This window comes from Rhinopithecus bieti, unplaced genomic scaffold, assembly GCF_001698545.2.
Source record: "Rhinopithecus bieti isolate Rb0 unplaced genomic scaffold, ASM169854v2 scaffold_41913, whole genome shotgun sequence".
Lineage (NCBI taxonomy): Eukaryota > Metazoa > Chordata > Mammalia > Primates > Cercopithecidae > Rhinopithecus > Rhinopithecus bieti.
In genome coordinates, this window is record NW_016818964.1 from 4,143,057 (window position 1) to 4,160,425 (window position 17,369).

General features: G+C 50.8%; 2 protein-coding genes across 8 annotated transcripts in view; both read right to left on the reverse strand.

The window, feature by feature from the left end:
- Positions 1–17,369, reverse strand: part of SYNE3 (spectrin repeat containing nuclear envelope family member 3) — a 94,045-nt gene that overhangs the window by 35,633 nt on the left and 41,043 nt on the right. For all 7 annotated transcript variants that reach the window (XM_017857959.1, XM_017857952.1, XM_017857954.1 and 4 more), the window contains 4 exons: positions 13,258–13,430; positions 11,611–11,920; positions 2,825–2,986; positions 1,351–1,698 (listed from right to left, as the gene is read on the reverse strand). In XM_017857959.1, the coding sequence (XP_017713448.1) occupies positions 1,351–1,698; positions 2,825–2,986; positions 11,611–11,920; positions 13,258–13,430 (993 nt within the window). The remainder of the gene's footprint in view (positions 1–1,350; positions 1,699–2,824; positions 2,987–11,610; positions 11,921–13,257; positions 13,431–17,369) is intronic.
- Positions 9,159–9,623, reverse strand: LOC108519143 (uncharacterized). Its single transcript, XM_017857960.1, is given in 3 exon segments — positions 9,159–9,278; positions 9,280–9,377; positions 9,380–9,623. Coding segments are annotated over 3 exon segments (462 nt in total).

The window sequence follows — 17,369 nt, forward strand, 5'->3', positions numbered from 1 at the left end:
ACAAATCCACCCTGACTTCAACGTTCGATGAAAACAGTCTTCCTGAAACAGACAAGGGTCCTGTTCTGGTCAGCAGAGGGATAACGCAAGTCATACCCAGCCCTCTGCTCTCTCGGGAGCATCCCAGGGTTGCAGTCCCGGAGGGGACAGATCCACTGATGTCTGGATTCCTGGTCTGTTCCTCTTGCTATGTTAATTTTCTAGAACTGGGAGCCTGAGCTGGCCCAGTGGTTGGAAGCATATGACCTTTAGTCAGATTACCTGGGTTCAAGTTAAAATCCCTATCTCCACCTATTGGATATATAACCACGGGCAAGTCTCCTAGCCTCTCAGTGCTTCATTTCACACATAACAGAAGTTAAAGTAATTTTCCCAAAGCCACTCGGTTAGCAAGGAGTGAAACTAGGACTTAAACCCAGTTAGTCTGGCCCCAAAGTCCCCATCCTTCACCACTGTGCCATACCACCTCCAATGAGCATTGAGGCACACAGTCCTAAAGAGGGGGGACAGTTCCCTTTGCAGGAAGGTGATCACTGCAGGGTAACCTGTTCTGCTACAAGATCGAACGAGAAGACAGTCCTGAAGAATACGTGCCCTTTGTTTCTCCCTACAAAAAATATTGTTGTGTATGGGCAAAGATTAGAAGGAAGAAGAAAAATATAACAAAGGTGGCAGAGTGCAGGTAAGACCTGGGATGACTTCCCTTGGAGATATCTCCTCTCATGGAGTCGTGATCCTGAGTTAACAATATATACAGACAGAGGTGGGGAGGACCGTTGCTTATTATTTTAAAACTCTCTTTATCCACAAGTCAAGCTTCGGTTCATATAACTGCGGGGAGGGGTGGGGAGCCTCTGATGGGATGTCATGTCTGGTCTGGGAAGCACCCCCGCCACCGTGGGCCTCTGCTGCTTGGCCTTCTAGAGGTCCATGTTTGTTCCCCATCATCTCCACACTAAGAGTTTCCCCTTCTGATCCAATATTCCCTGTTCCACGCAGAGGAAGCCCACATCTTATCCCACCACTGGGCAAGAGACTAGCTTTGAGGCCCAACCCTGGCTGCCCAATCCACCTCTGCTGTTATTTCTTCACAGACCCACCATGTGACTCTAGGGATGCTGGGGGGGAAAAAAATCTCTGCAGGCCCCAGCTTTCTCCTCCAGAAAATGGGGATAAACATCCAACTTGTCTACTCCCCGCTCAGGGAGCTGAGATATCAAGAATCCTGGAGAAGCAGAGTGAGTGTGCTCAGGGCTCAGCCCGATTCTCCATCATAGAGGAGGTCTGAGTGCCAGGACCCTGGGGCACAGACAGCAACCCGGGCTCCATGACTCGGCCAAACACACTTACCGAGTAGCGTCTCCAGTGGGCCACCAGCTCATCCTCGGTCCCCGCCTTCGCCGCAGGCTGCAGGCCCTCCTGGGCCAGCCTCTGCAGGACCATCCTGAACTCGCTGAGCTCAGCCTCCAGCTGCTTAATCTGCTGCTCAAAGGCTCCCCTGGACTGGAGCAGGCCCCGCAGCCGCTCCTCCTCCTCCTCCCAGAGGGCGCGCAGCTTCTCCAGAACTTTCCTCATCTCTTCCAGTTCTCCAGTGATCTTCTCTGCACCCAAAGGAGAGGTGTTCCGAATGACGCCCACAGACTGCTCCTCCAGCCTCTCCAGAGACTGCTCACCCCTGGGAAAATCTTTGGCAATGTCCTGAAGAGGATAGAGGGAGTGAGGGAAAAACAGGCAGGGAAAAAGAAAACAGTTGGTGCATCTTCCAGAGCAGACCTAGGACTGCCCTGCAAAACACTGATTCCTGGAGTCCCGTGTTAGAGCCAGAGGGGCCTTCCCAGGGGCTGGACTGTCTGCCTTAAGCAGCATGGACTCACCACCTGAGAACCTTATTCCTTCCCCATAAGTCTTTTTCAAGCCATTTGATTAAGTCAAGGAGAAAGTCTCTGTTGGGTGCTTCTGTCTTGAACACTTTCTGACATTCGTTTATCTTCCTTTCCACGCCTTCAGCTGGAAACAGTGTGGAGCCAAATAGAACCAAATGGCTCCGTTCGGTTTCATTGTATTTATTTGTGTGGTTATCTACCTATTTGGAATCGGCACCATCTTTTCCATTTATGACAGTGATATGTTTTCTTTCTAAATAAATAATCATCAGTTTAAAAAAAACGAGTCCATTTAAATACAAATATTAAAGAAATAGTTCAGGTACTGCACAGTTGTGGCAAAATTTATCAAGTGCTTCTTGAATTATTAAAGACATTCTACCCACTGACTTTATGGAGGGAGTCAGGGGCTCACTGGAAGCCACACAGCAGGTGAAAAGTGGGGAGCCCACTTCTCCCAAAGGCAGACCTGGTGCCTGCACCACGGTTCTTCTCCCTTGGCACCATTGCCACGTGAGCTGATTGCTCTGTGCTGTGTGGGGCTGTCCTGTGCACTGTATGGTGGTTTTGCAGCACCCCTGGTCGCCACCTGGATGCAGCAGCAGCATCCACCCCCTCTACTGTCTTAGGACATTGCTGAAGATTTTCCTCGGGATGAGGAGTCTCTAGATACTGCCAAATGTCCCCCATTTGAGACCACTGGCCTAGACTGTGCTTCTGTGGTCCTGGGTTTCCAAATGCTCTGCTGGCCAGGGATTTCCATAAAGCCTCTGAGGACCCAAGCATTTAGACTAGATTCCACGCTTCTCTTCACGGGGGTCTGTGGGTACTTATATGTTCTGTGGCACTGAGCACTGTCCTATTAAAGAAACTATGCCATAGAATCCACCCTCTGTGAGTGTCCCTAGGGTCCCTCTGGTTGAGACACAGCTGGGGATTACCTGCAGTGTGGAGAGGCGCTGTGTGATGGGCAGCCTGCATTTCCGCCCGAGGCAGCCATTCACCTTCTCCACCACCGCCTTCAGCCACAGTTGGAACTCGTCCACACCTGCCTGGTACTCCTCATGCTCCCGGGCCACCTGTTCCAGCAGATCTACCCGGTCCTGCGGGAGGAGGAGAATCACCAGCCATGAGGGTTCCCAGCCCAGACAGCCCAAAGGCCAGAAAACCCATAGCCTGCCTGTGTGTGTGTGTGTGTGTGTGTGTGTGTTTGTGTGTGTGTGTGTGTGATTGTGTGTGTTAGCAGGAGGTGCAACCAACCCCCAGCCCTTTCTCTAGATACAAAGAGCTCTCAGATACTCTGTTCTGCCTTACAAGCAATATGCCAAGAGACTTGGCTTTGGAGACCAGAGCATGTTGGCACTGGGCCCTGTCACTATGCAGCTGGCTTTCTTGTTTACCACATCCTAGGAATGACATTCAAGACTGAGGCGTGGCAGCAGCAACAACATTAGCACTACTACTACTACTACATCACACTATCGTTCTGAGCACTCATCAAGGTGCTGGGCGTTGCTCTAAGAGCTTGACATACACGAGCTCAGTGAACTCTTCTGACCACTCCATAAGGTGGTACCATTACAATCCCAGTTTGACAGATGAGGACACCAAGATACAGAGAGAGAAAGCGATTTGCCCAAGGGCACCCAGCTAGGAAAGCGCCAAGATTCAATCTGAGCTGGGTTGAATGCTAGAAACCAGTATTTCTAGCTCCATTACACAACAGTGTCCACAGGGTGCGCAAATCAATGGCAAGTTGCCCCACTTCCCCACGAATACGGCAATTATGTGTTGCATGGGTTGGAGTCATCTCTATTTTCAGCCAGTCCCACCAAAGGTCTTAACAACACAGAGGCAAGATGATGTCCTGAGGGTGGCTGATATTTGGAAAAATGATGGTGTCCCTGCTATAAGCCAGACTGTACTCCTAGAGACTAAGTTTTTCAAAACATGCCCTGATCACAGTGCTGTCTCCCCATATTCCTTCATGGCTCCCCACTGGCCCCAGGCCCAAGTCCAATCCTTGTAGCCCTATCATTTCAAGGACAGGTCCCCATGATGTAGCTCTGTGGTCCAGCAGTCAAGACCCTGGGGTTGGGATCCCACTGCCTATGGCTTGAACCTTGGCCCCCCTTAGGTACCTAATTAACCCTTCTGTGCCCAAGTCCCCTCATCCATATGGTATGGTTAATAACACCTGCCTCATTGGGAGAAAGTGAGATGAAATGGGCCAGAGCTCACACAGCCCCCAAAACAGAGACTGGCAACTGATAAGCGCTTAACAACCTTGAGGCATTGCTGATCGTCTCCTGCCTTCTCCAAGCTCTTCTGACACCCCCAGCGGGTGCCCACCTGCAATACTAACCCCAGGCTCCCTTCTCACTCTGAGGCTGTGCCCATTGCCCCAAGCTGAATTAACGGCCTTCCTTCTGCGTTTCCAAACCACTGGGATGCAACTCCATCACAGCAGTTGTCCATGGCATCGTCACCCACTGGGGGATCCAGGAGGTCCCTAGAAAAAAGGCTGCTCCTGTTATTTCATCTCCCGGGGTCTAGCTCAGGGCAGGCTCTGTGAACACTTCCTGAATGGCAGGAAGCACAAATCTGGAGTGTTTGCCATCGGAGGGAAGTTTCCAAAGAGAGCCAAGAAAAGGGAAAAAGGAGACTCATTCAATAAGCACCTATGCTAGGTGTGCGTGAAACTTCAAAGCATTATCTTATTTAATACTCAATCGCAAAACCCTCCTAATCTGCAAATGTTCAGACTGGAGTTGGGATGTCACAGAACTCTCTTGGTCTTACAGAAAAGATTCCAACAGCAAGTGTCAGACTCCAAAATCATTGACTGTTTCTGTCAAGGGCCACCCAGGAAATGCTTTTAGCTTGACCTGCCATATGGAGCTCCTCCACCGCCGTCATGCAACTTCTGTTGTAGCACATGAGCAGCTGCAGATAACGTGAAAAGAATGGCAGCATTCCGATAAAACTTTAATTATGAACACTGAAATGTTTTTCATGTCATTTTCACACATCAAGAAATATTTGGCTTTTCATTTTTCTCAACCGCTTGAAAATATAAATGCCATTCTAGCTCATGCTTATACTCCCAGCATTTTGGGAGGTTGAGGCAGGAGGATTCCTTGAGCCCAGGAGTTCAAGACTAGCCTAGGCAACACAGTCAGACCTCATTTTTACAAAAAATAAATAAAAACATTAGTTGGATGTGGTGATGTGCACCTGTAGTCTCAGCTACTCGGGAGGCTGAGGCTGAAGCTAGGAATGGGCTGGATGTGGTGCATGAACCATAGTTGGCTGACCTCAGCTCTTCACCATGGAGCCAGGCCCTGTCCAGGAGGGTTCTGACCATCCACAAAGCTAAGTCAGACATTCTCAGCTGGGTAGAGTGAACCAGCAAATGCATCTGAAATGCAGCCTTAGCTCTTTCAGATATGCCTTTCTCTTCTTTGGGAAGCTCCTCACCGAATCTAGAAATATGAATTCATATAAACCTTGCAACCACCACTGCAAGTAGGAGAAAATATCCCCATTTTAGAAACGGGAAGCCCAGGCTTAGGACCAAGCCCTTCAGTAGAGAGCTGAGAAGTTCTCTCAAGGCTGGGCATGGTGGTTCATGTCTGTAATCCCAGCACTTTGGAAGGTTGAGGCAGGAGGATCGCTTGAGCCCAGGAGTTCGAGACCAGCCTTGGAAACATAGTGATATGGCATCTCTACAAAAAGTTTAAAGATTAGCTGGGTTTGTGAAGCACGCTTGTAGTCCCAGCTACTTGGGAGGTTGAGGCGGGAGGATCGCTTGAGCCCGGGAGGTAGAGGCTGCAGTAAGCTGTGACTGCACCACTGCACTCCAGCCTATCTCACCTGACAGAACAAGATTCTGTCTCAAAAAATAACAACAACAACAACAACAAATGTTGAGCACTCCAACTGGGATTGTGAAAAACAGAAATAACATTGGAGGCACCATACATTCTTATTTAGAAAGCTATTTTTAATTCTTATTTTTTGAAACAGAGACTCGCTCTGTCCCCTAGACTGAAGTACAATGGCCTGGTCTTGGTTCACTGTAACCTCTGCCTCCTGGGTTCAAGCGATTCTCATGCCTCAGCCTCCCAAGTAGCTGGGATTACAGGGGTGCACCATGATGCCTAGCTTTTTTTCTCTTTTATTTCTTTTCTTTTCTTTCTTTTTTTTTTTTTTTTTTTTTTTTTTTTTTTTGTATTTTTAGAAGAGATGGGGTTTCACCATGTTGGCTACGTTGGTCTCGAACTCCTGACCTCAAGTGATCCACCCGCCTCAGACTCCCAAAGTGCTGGGATTACAGGCGTGAGCCACCTCGCCCAGTCAAAAGCCTATTTTAAAGTTACAGTAATTGAAATAGTTCACAATTTGAATAAAGAAAGACAAAATTCTTACAAAACATGGGCCCTGCTTGAATCTGAAAATGGAGCAAGTGCAGGGAGGATGGTGCCCTTCATGCTTTCCGCCTGCAGCCCTAAGGATGGCTCCAGGGCCTCGGCAAGCTCCCCTGCTGGCTTCCCCTTCCTGCAGGGTTATTTAAATCCGTCAAAACTCTCCTGGAGCCTCCTCCATCCACAGGAAAGGCTCATTCATGAAACAAAGTGGGTCAGGAGTAACAGGCGGAGGCTGAATGCTGGGCCCCTGGCTGCGCCGATGATGATAGATGCAGCTGGGAGTGAACTCTCCCATGGAAGTGCCGGCCGCAGCTCCCAGGGTGTGAAGGATGAGGTGCTGGCACCCAGAGAAGTCCAGGGTAAATAAAAGTCTGTGTGATGGGGAGCAGGTGCTCAGAGGGGACCTTGGCAGGAGGCGCAGGGATCCAGCTGAGACCTGCGCCAGGCATAACAGTAACAGGGCAGAATCCAGCCGTGCTGGAGAATGACAGGGTGACAAACGGGAAGGTGCTCAACCTTCTCATTAGACCCAGCAATTACACCATCTGCGGCGGGCAGAGCTGTCAGGAATGTCAAAACCCAACCAATTAACAAGGGTGGTGTGGATTTATGCCTCTGCAAAGGGCTGCACGAGCAGCTCTGATTCATCACAAGCAGCTCTGGTTCATGGCCAAGATACCAGACAGACGCGCCTTCTGTGAGGGCCACCACGGGAAGCAGCGGGGGGTGAAGATGCTTCCATGTGCCTGCCTTTGGGAAAACTAAATCAGGATTAAAAACAAACAAGCAAGCCCCTCCCCGCAGCCAGCCTGCCCTGTCTACACTTCACTTGCAAACGCTGTGGGGTGACAATGTGCCATTGCTCCCCTCTGGGCTTAGCCTTGGCCCTAGTCAAGAATCTCCCTCCATCAGGTGGTCACAAAGGCTCCAGTTCAGGAAGGACCCCATGGTACTTCTGTGGCTCTGTCCCCATCAACCCTAGAGGCTGTGCTACTTAACATGTTGGACGTCAAAAATGTGTTTTCCTTGTTGGAGCAGTGGCCTGTTCCTAGCACACCAAGCAGTGGCAATGGGCTCTCATAGGTAAAAGTAAGGGCACTAATCTGAACCTAGAGACCAATCCCACCCCGAAGCCAGGCCTGGATCCCTAGGAAGGCACCAGGACAGATTTGTTGCTGGAGTCAGCGGACTGCCCTGAGAGAGACCTTTTACCCAGGGGGGGTCTTCATCAACGTTCAGAGCAGGGACTGGGAGGCTGAGACCATCAAGGATCCCTGCGGGCTGCTGGGTATGTGGAGTCGCCACCCGCCTTGAGATAAGGCTAAAATCCTCCCCCTTTGTCTGGGGCTGGAGGGCTGGGGACACCCAGGAGGTCGACGCCTGGGACTGCATCCCACCTTGCTGATGAGGAGCTTAGGATTGGGTGGTTAAATCTCTGGCCAAGGTCAATGGAAAAGTTTGCCCCTCTCAGGAGCCTCTCAGGCTTAGGAAGAACATGGCACCCTCTGGATCCACAAAAGCTCCATCCATAGAATCTGGTGGATGCTATAGCTCCTCATACCTTATAAATGCATGCTCGTACCTTCTGAATACAAGACCTTAGTCCTCCCCATGACCAGCTTATAGAGGCAGGAAACACCTCCAGGGTACACCACAGCTCTCCTGCCTAAGAGCTGACCAGGCCCCCTGTGAGTGAGAACAAAGTCCTCAAGCTTGCAGGAAGACTTAATCAGGAGCCACAGGCTTCAACCAACAGCTGAGAAAGCCAAAACTGAATTCACTTCTCCATGCAGGGTCCAGTCACCCCACAAACAACAGCACCCCATTTCCACATTGGCATCAGCATTGACCAGCCATCTGGCAACTCCAAGGGCTTCCACCATGGAGGAAGCCTCCCCCTCACTGCCCCCCAAATCTCCCCCATCACTGCTGTCTCTGCACATGACACAGGCACCCATGCTCCTGCCCCAGGACACTGCCAGGTGGGCCTTCGCCTCTTGAGAGCCCTGGACGCAAGGGCTCCCTCTTCAGCAGCTCAAACCTGCCTTTCACTGTCCCAGCCTGACCACAGAAGCACCCGGGGCCCCAGCTCATCCTGATGGTCACAGGTGCAGACACTCACCCAGGACCTGAGGTGCCGCTGCAGGGAGTACCACCTTAGGAGTCGCCAGCACCTCTGGCTTTTTCTACTGGGCTGCTGGTGTCTGACACATAGAATGTTTTTTAATCTAAAAAATGAGTCCAAAAGGTTGGGTTCAGTGGCTTACGTCTGTAATCCCAGGCCAAGGTGGATCACCTGAGGTCAGGAGTTCGAGACCAGCCTGACCAACATGGAGAGACCCTATCTCTACTAAAAAAATTAGCTAGGCGTGGTGGCGCAAGCCTGTAATCCCAGTTACTTGGGAGGCTGAGGCAGGAGAACCACTTGAAACTGGGAGGAGGAGGTTGCGGTGAGCTGACATCGTGCCATTGTACTCCAGTCTGGGCAACAAGAGTGAAATTCAGTCTCAGATTAAAAAAAAAAAAAAAAAAAAAAGAGTTCAATAACAGTTTCTCTATCTACTTCATAGAAAGGTTGGGGGAGCAGATGAGGTCAGAGACAGGAAAAGGTTAGAAAAAACAGCTCTCACTGATAAGAGCTATGGTATCTATAGTGTTTTGGATCATGGGAGGGGAGAGCCTCCGGAAATGAAAATGAGGCTCTTGGAGGCAATCATTTCAGCATTTGGGCCGGAACGGATGCTCACTCAGCACCCCAGCATCCACCCTCACATACAAACATGCACACACACCCACGCACAGACATGTAAACCTGCACACACACCAACAACTTTTGATCTCATCTCTATACCCTGCACCAGGCGCTCTCTGCTGATTGGCATGAGCACCTGTTTCCTGTAAAGTCACAGCAAAGAGGCTGTGGAGCCAGGCACCTGTCCCAGCTGGGCCAGAGGGGCAGACCTGGAGTGAGAGAGAACTTCCGTGAAGCCTGCCTGTGTCACACGGGACTTGGCAGGACCGGATGAGGGCCAGTTGGCTGCCTCTGCAAGAGCCAAGTCGAATCCCATCCATTCGGGACCTTGTGCAGCCTCCTGGAGCCTCCTGTCACTTCTCTCTGGGGCCCTGGGTGTTGCTTGCCTTCAAACTGCAGGGGTGGAGTTCTCATTATTTCAACAGATAGTTCTGAGCACCTGCTGCATGGCAAAGAGCCACTGTTGTTACTATTTATTCTCACTGCTACTGAGAGTAGAAGTCATTCTTCATGTTGGCAAAATGCTTGCCAGTTTTCAAAGAGCTCACATGTAACCATACAGCCCCCACAACCTGGGTGCAAGTCAGGTGAGCTGCCCTGAGGCCACACAGCCAGAAAGCAGCAGTGCCTGGCCTGGAATCCAAGTCCCTTCCCAAGCGCCAGAGTGGTGGATTCTCTAGCTCTGCTTATCATAGAGCTTACTTCCCTTAAACCGTCAGCATGAAGAACCCAGGAGACGTCCAGCTTCCTGCGCTACAGCCGACTAGAGAGCCAGAAATGCCAGATAAAATGTAACATAACAAACACTGTTTCAATGCAGACCCACGTCACACCGAGGGAAGAGACATTCCTGTGGGCTAGAAGTACAGATGCCCAGGAAACCACTCTGTTAAGCTCACACAGGTGCCTGAAGTCTTGGTTACTAGAAACTTGGGTTTAATGCTCAGGCTAGAGTAAGAAGTGAGACTTTGGGCTCAGAGGCAACAGAGACTGCAAAAAGACAGAGCCTCAAGTGACTGCCCGCCCCCACTAGCCAAAGGGTGAAGTAGAAAAAAAAAATCGTTACAATCACAATTCAAGAAGGAAACTTGTGTGTTTTAGCCTCGGCCTAAAAACAAACAAACAAACAAACAAACAAACAAAAATCCCAATCACCCTTCAGAATATGGAGTTGGGGCCTGTTGCGTGATTCTGGCTTGGGGTTCACGTTTAGAATATCCGCTTGATCTGGGAACCCCAAGCCAATTCACTGACATAAAATAGGAGTCATGAAGATAAACCTCCGGGGGAGCTCGGCTGAAGCCAACAGAAAGCCACTCTCAGGCGGTGTCCCAGCCGTGGGCTTCTGCAGACACAGCCCGCTCAGGCTGAGCTCAGAGCTCAAAAGGACGACACCTCCCAAGGAAACAATCTACCATGTCAGGGGACACATAGGTGCCTGATGTGGAACTTCAGCCTTAGACCCTGGAACTTCAGCCACTAGAACAATCTGATGGAGACTGTAAAATACGTATGTTTAGAATGATTGTAAATATAAGCTATATCTGGGGAGGAATGCAAAATCTCAGGGGGAAAATGACAAAATGTGTTAAAAAGAACAGGGAGACGTAACACAGAACCAAATAAAATTTCTAAAATATATAATTGAACTTGGTAACTCAATGAACTGTTTCCAAATTAAGGCAAGAATGAGTTGAGGAAATGCAGACAGGGGATGGACAGAGGGACTAGGGTAAGGGCAAGAGAGAGCAAGGAGGAAACACTGAAGGAGAAGGACTAAAGGGTAGAAGGAGAAAGGGAGGGGAGAAGGGAGAGAGGAAGAGAGAGAAAGGAGGAGAAGGGGGAAGCTGTTTGGATCAAAGTGAACATCACAGTCCATCAATCAGTCGGTCACACACCCATAGTATATTAAGCCACTGCAGTCACACCTGGGTATCTGGATGGTAGATAATGGTGAATGGAGTGAGGGGGTGGTGGAAGAGTAGTATGAGGATTGGGGATGGGAGCTAGGGTGGATGGAATGGTTGGGATAACGATGTGGGTGATGGTCGATGTGGGTAGGTAGGTGGTGAAGGGGTCGGCCAGTGGGAGAGATGATGAGTGAATGGGTGAGTGAGGAAGAGGTGGGCTGGGTTGATGGTAGGGAATGGATAGATAGATGACATGGGGGACAATTAAGTGTTTGAAGAGATGAATAGGAGATTGTGTTAGGCTGGCAGGGAGTAGATGGGATGAGTGAGTCAAAGATTGGGTGGCAGGATACGTGAATGAACAAATGGTGGGGTAGATAAGTGAATGGGGTGGTGTGTGGGTGGACAGTGAAGGGGAGATTTGGTGATTTAGTGGGGAGGTAGATGGGTGAGTGGGTAGATGGATAGGAGGGTGGTTGGATAGGAAACAGGCGAGTAGACGGATTGATAGTAGGAAGATAGATTGACAGTAGGTAGACAGCTTGATAGTAGGCAAACAGTGGCTGGAATGGATAGACAAGGGTGGATACATGGATGGGTGGGTGAAGATGTAGCCCACTCAGCCTCACCCTCACCTGGGCCTTGGCCTTCACTGCATCATACTTGGCCTTCATTCTCTTCTGGGCATCTTCATCCACGCTGGGGTCCCCGATCCTGTTGAACAGGGAGGCTGCCTCCTCCAGCAGCCGGTCCAGGAGCACTGCCTGGTTGTCCACGTTGTGCAGCAGCACCTGGGCGTGGCTCAGCTGCCACTGCTTCTCCTTCAGGCCCAGCTGGAGCTCGATGTGGGGCTCCAGCGTGACCATCATCTTCTGGAACCAGCGGTAGAACTCATCTTGGGCCAGCAGGTACTCGCTCCAGTGCAGCCACACCCACTCGATGCGGCTGTGGGCACAGAGACCTCAAGGTTGGGAGGGAACCCGTCACCTGCCTCCCGGGTCGGGGATCCATGCTGCCACCCCTCCCCAATACTAGGGGGCTGTGGTCTGGGGACATGATGATGCCCTTTCTGGCCCCTGAGTCACCTGGGCAGCTGGTTGACACTCCAGATTCTAGACCCTCCCTCAGTCCTACTGGATAAGACCCTCTGCCCAGTAAATAAGCTCCCTGTGTGAGGGTAGGAGCCGGGGGAGCTCAGACTCCAAACTTCCTCCCAGAACCACCAGTTTTAGGGACGCATCTTGGGGAGTCCTTTACCTCTAGCACCTTAAATCCTGGCCCTGAACTCCCACTATCAATGCACAGACACCCCCAATCATTTCTCTCTGGCACTGGGGCTCTGAACACAGTTTCTCCAGGCCCCTGGCACATGCACACCCACTAATATTAGGAGCAGACTGCGGTTGGGATGTGTCCAGGCAGCTGCAAAGCACCGCTGCATCTGTGGGCTTGTTGAACCCAATGGGGACGGAAGGCTGGGAGCCTGCGTGTGGGTTCCAGGGGTGCTGTGAACTCACTCTGCAACCCTGCCTCTTCGCTTGCCTTAGTTTCTCCATCTCTAACATGGAGGTGGCTCTATCTCCCCAGCGAACATCAAGCCACTTTGTTCGGAATTTCAAGCACAAGGATTTAGAAAGCAGAAAGCACTGGGCAGAGTCATTCCCATCTCCATGCACATCCTTGCTTTCTAAAAATGGAGATGATCCTGGAAGCTCTTGTTTACTGAGGGCCTACTTTGCGCCAAGCAGTGTCCCCTTCTAACCTCCTAACAACCTTCAAGGAGCACTTGATTATTCCCATTGTCCAGAGGAGGTGCTTGAGGTTCAGAGAGGTCAGGTAACTTTCCCAAAGCCACACAGGAAGTAACCAGCAGGACAAGAGTCAATGCCAGGTCTGTCCGAGTGTCTGCTCCCCACCACCCCCTGTCCCCACCGACCACTACCCAGCTTCCTGGTACAGGCAAGGAGTCTGGCTACAGTGCTAGCAGGGCCCCAGGCCCTCTTTCTCCAGAGCCACTGTGCCATGCTCTGGAGGATGCACACACGGTAAGTCTCTTAGGAATTGTTGGCAAAACATGCTGGGTTCCCAGTGTCTGTTATCATTATTCAACCTGATTATAATTAGAAGGAGGCAGGCAGGGCTGGCCCTAATCCCAAGAGAATATCCTGTCCCCTGGAATCCCAGGACTAGAGAAATGTCTCTTGGGCAGAGGGCCCAAGCTAGTGTCGCAGTGGGCAAGGAGGGTCAATGGCAGCTGTGGACAAAGGCCCTGGATGCCCTACCTATGGCAGTGAGTCATGTAGGTGACCGTCTCCTCCCACTGGGCCTTGATGTCCTTCAGCTGGGCCAGGATCTCGGGCTTCTGGTCCCCAGGGCAGCATGCCAAGAGGGCTTCGGCCATCCGTAGCACCAGGTCCACCTTCACACGCCCCTCGGGCTCCAGTTGGCATATTTTCTGTTGTGGACACACAAGCCAGTTTCCAGGGTTGAGCAAAAGGCAGACAGGCACAGCCTTGAGAAGACAGCGGCATGGTGCAAAGAGCCAGGACTCGAAGGCCAGAGGATCCAGGATTCACATCACAGGCCCTGCACCCCTTCTTGTGGGGTCTTGGGCAACCTGCTAATAGCTCTGAGGGTAAGAGGCGGGAGCAAAGGCAATTAGCATGCTGGGTGCTGTCCGACGAATGGCTCCCTCCTTCCCCGCTCGGCCCATTTCTAGAGTGTGAACTCAGACAAGTTTTGTTCTCTCCTTGGACTTGGTTTTCTCATTTGTAAAAAGCAAGTATTAATCACATCTATCTCTCAGATTTTTTCATGATTAAATGATGAGAAAATGCATGTGAGGTACATGTCTCAGTGTACAGCGTGAGAGTCTACCTCTCATGGGGACAGCAGGGAGCTGGCCCAAGCCGGGGCCCAGCTGAGGCTCCAGAATCATCTCTGTCTTTTGCAGTTTGCACCAGAGGCTTGCTCCTGAGGCTGCTCCCACCAGAGACCAAGAGCAGCCGGGACACTGAAGCAGCTCCATTCCTGGGAGATGCTGAGTGAGTGACTGTAACTCACAGACAGCCCATGTTCCTGCTAACTGCCTTAGAACCCACAGCAGTCTGAGATGGCCCCTCCTGACCCTGCTCCTTCCTCCCTGCTCTCCTGGCCTTGGGGTCACATCTGCATCCCTCTGACCAGGCTCTCCTGGTTCCCTTCCTCCCCATATTCTCCCAGGGGTGATCCCCGTAATAAATGCCATGCACATTTTATCTCATCTTGCTGTCAGCTTCTTGGAGGACCAAGACCAACACATGATGTCCAGCAAATAGTAAGTCTCCAAGCAATGCTAGCTGTTGTCATTGCTGTTACTATTCCAGTTACTATTCCACTGTTACTATTCAGTGGCAGCCAAGGCTTGGTCTCTGCAGGCAAATATCACTGGATTCCAAACCCAGGGCCACTCCTTACTACTGATGTGACCTTTGTCACAGGAGTGACATTCTCTAGGCCTAAGAATGAGGGAAGATAAGCATTATGTAATGTAGGGAGAGCCATGAGCACGCTGCCCAGTCCACACGGCATCCCAGTCACTAGCTGCTCACTATTATTATTATTATCCTTATCTTTGGATCTGTCTTTACCAAGAGCAGGCACGGTCTAAAGCTCAAGCTCAGATCCCCAGCCTGTCTCCCTGGGGGCCGGCGGTCAGTGTCCTCACACTGGCTCCCCAGCAGCCTGCTTGTCTCTGACCCTTCCCCATGGCTGGGGTGAGGGAGGAGCTCCTGCCATGTGGAATGCGGCCCCACCGACAGCTGTGTGAGCCCAGGCAGGTCACTAGACTACTCTGAGTCTCCTTTTTCATCCTGAGACAACGATAACAATCTCTGCTTGTCCACCTCCCAGGGTTATAATATTAACTTTAAAAACACTATTAGCCAGGTACAGTGCTGCATGCCTGTAATCCTAGCACTTTGAGAGACTGAGGCGGGAGAATTGCTCAAGCTTAGGAGTTTGAGACCAGCCTGGACAACACAGTGAGACCACGTTTCTAAAAAAAAAAAAAAAAAATTAAAAGTTAGGCAGATGTAGTGGCACATGCCTGTAGTCCCAGCTACTTGGGAGGCTGATGTGGGGGGATCACTTGAGCTTGGGAGGTCGAGGCTGCAGTAAGCCGTGATCAAGCCACTACACTCCAGCCTGGGTGCCAGAGTGAGACCCTGCCTCAAAAAATAAGATTAAAAATAATAAAAATAAAATAAAAACACTATGAATTAAACATGGGTATAAGTTAGAGTACTTTGTAAACTGTTGAATAGTTATGTAGACTCTTCCCCAATGTGTGCAAATGGGCAACGGTCTCCATCCTTTTTGTTACTCCATATAATAATCGTTGATGACGATGATGATGACGATGATAACAGTATAGAGGGACTTCCCCTCCTATGTGCATTACCAAACAGTGAGGCAAACAAGCTCCTTCCAAAGGCTGTCTCTGTGTGCATGTGCGTGGGGGGTGCTCAGGGAGAGTGAAGAATGGGGAGATGCCCCAAGAGAGGAAACAGGGTTTGTCTGGCCAAGTAGCAGGATGTGGCAGGAGCCCAAGGAGTGATGGCCACAGGAAGTACCCAGAGAGGGACCCCGAGTCCCTCTCAGCAGCAAGCAATGATGGGGCAAACAAAAGTACCATAGTGGCCAGTGTGGCCCGAAGACCCAAGGGTCAGTGTGGAATGTTCTAGACTGAATATGATTATCCACCCAGGACGTTTCACACCACCGAGGGGCAGGGTTCCACAGCATGGCTGAGGATGAATTTGTTGTCATTCAGAGAGAGATTTAATTTGATTAAAAATAATAGTAGGCCGGGCATGGTGACTCAGGCCTGTAATCCCAGCACTTTGGGAGACCAAGGCCAGGAGTTTGCAACCACCCTGGGCAAGATAGTAAGACCCCATCTCTCCAAAAGCATTTTTTTAATTAAAACAAAGCAAAACAAAACAAAACTAGCCAGGCATAGTGCATATGCCTGTAGTCCTTGTTACTCAACAGGCTGAGTCAGGAAGATTGCTTGAGCCCAGGAGGTTGAAGCTGCAGTGAGTCATGATCACACCACTGCACTCCAGCCTGGGCAGCAGAGCAAGACCCTGTCACTAAAAAAATAAAAATAAGATAAAAAGGGCCAGGCATGGTGGCTCACACCTGTAATCCCAACACTTTGGGAGGCTGAGGTGGGTAGATCACGAGGTCAGGAGTTTGAGACCATCCTGGCCAACATGGTGAAACCCATCTCTACTAAAAATACAAAAATTAGCTTGGGCATGGCAGCATGTGCCTGTAATCCCAGCTACTCAGGAGGCTGAGGCAGGAGAATTGCTTGAACCTGGGAGGCGGAGGTTGCAGTGAGCCGAGATCGCACCACTGCACTCCAGCCATCACACCACTGCACTCCAGCCATCGCACCACTGCACTCCAGCCATCACACCACTGCACTCCAGCCATCGCACCACTGCACTCCAGCCTGGGTGACAGAGCAACATGCCAGCTCAGGAAAAAAAAAAAAAAAAAAAAGTAAGATGATATTTCTGATTCCCAGAAATGTGAAAGGAGACTTCATATTCCCCAAGCTAGCAAGACAGGCATCACAATAAGTCCGATTTTACAAACAGGGGAGCTGGGGACCCACGGAAACCACAGATATGATTCTCTGTAGCTGCCAGAGAAGCCTCCTCCACACCTGCTCCCGGTTTCAGCTCAGATGGAGTCCAGCTCTGAAAATCATAGGAGCCAACAACTCTGGGGAAGAAGTGAAATTCCATCTCCCCTGGCCACATCTAGAAGGAGCAGCCAGGTCTGGAATGTCCCGTGTGGACAATGGCCCCTTCTCCAAAGCCTGGTGTCCTGACTGTGTGGTCCCCCCAGGCCCCTGGACCTTTGTCCTTCTTATCCTCATGAAAGAGGCACAGGCTGGACAGAGGGGGACACAAAGACCCGAGACCCACTGCCTTTTCAAGGGAGTGAGTCTGATGCTTCTTTACCAAAGCAGAGGAGCTGGCTGGTCCAAAGGCAGGCCAGACACCAAGCCCCCTTCCCCGACCTGGAGAAGAAACGTCTGCCCTGAAAGATCAACCTGTAGGGTGTTTATTGGAGGCCTGAAGCCAGGGGAGGCCAGAGGCTGTGGCTGGGCTCGAAAAGCCAAATTTTGAGAAGTAGATTCCACTCTCTTTGACTGTCCTGATGATTACACTCTTTGGCTGGTGCGAGGTTCTTTTATAGCCCATCACCAGCAAGGACACAGTCCAGGAGTGCTTGGCAAGGGCTGCGCGGCCAAGTGGGAGAAAGTACTTGAACTGCAGCCACAAAATTATTCCAATTTGAAGCAGCCAATGAGGTCAAGGGGAAGGTGGAGAGT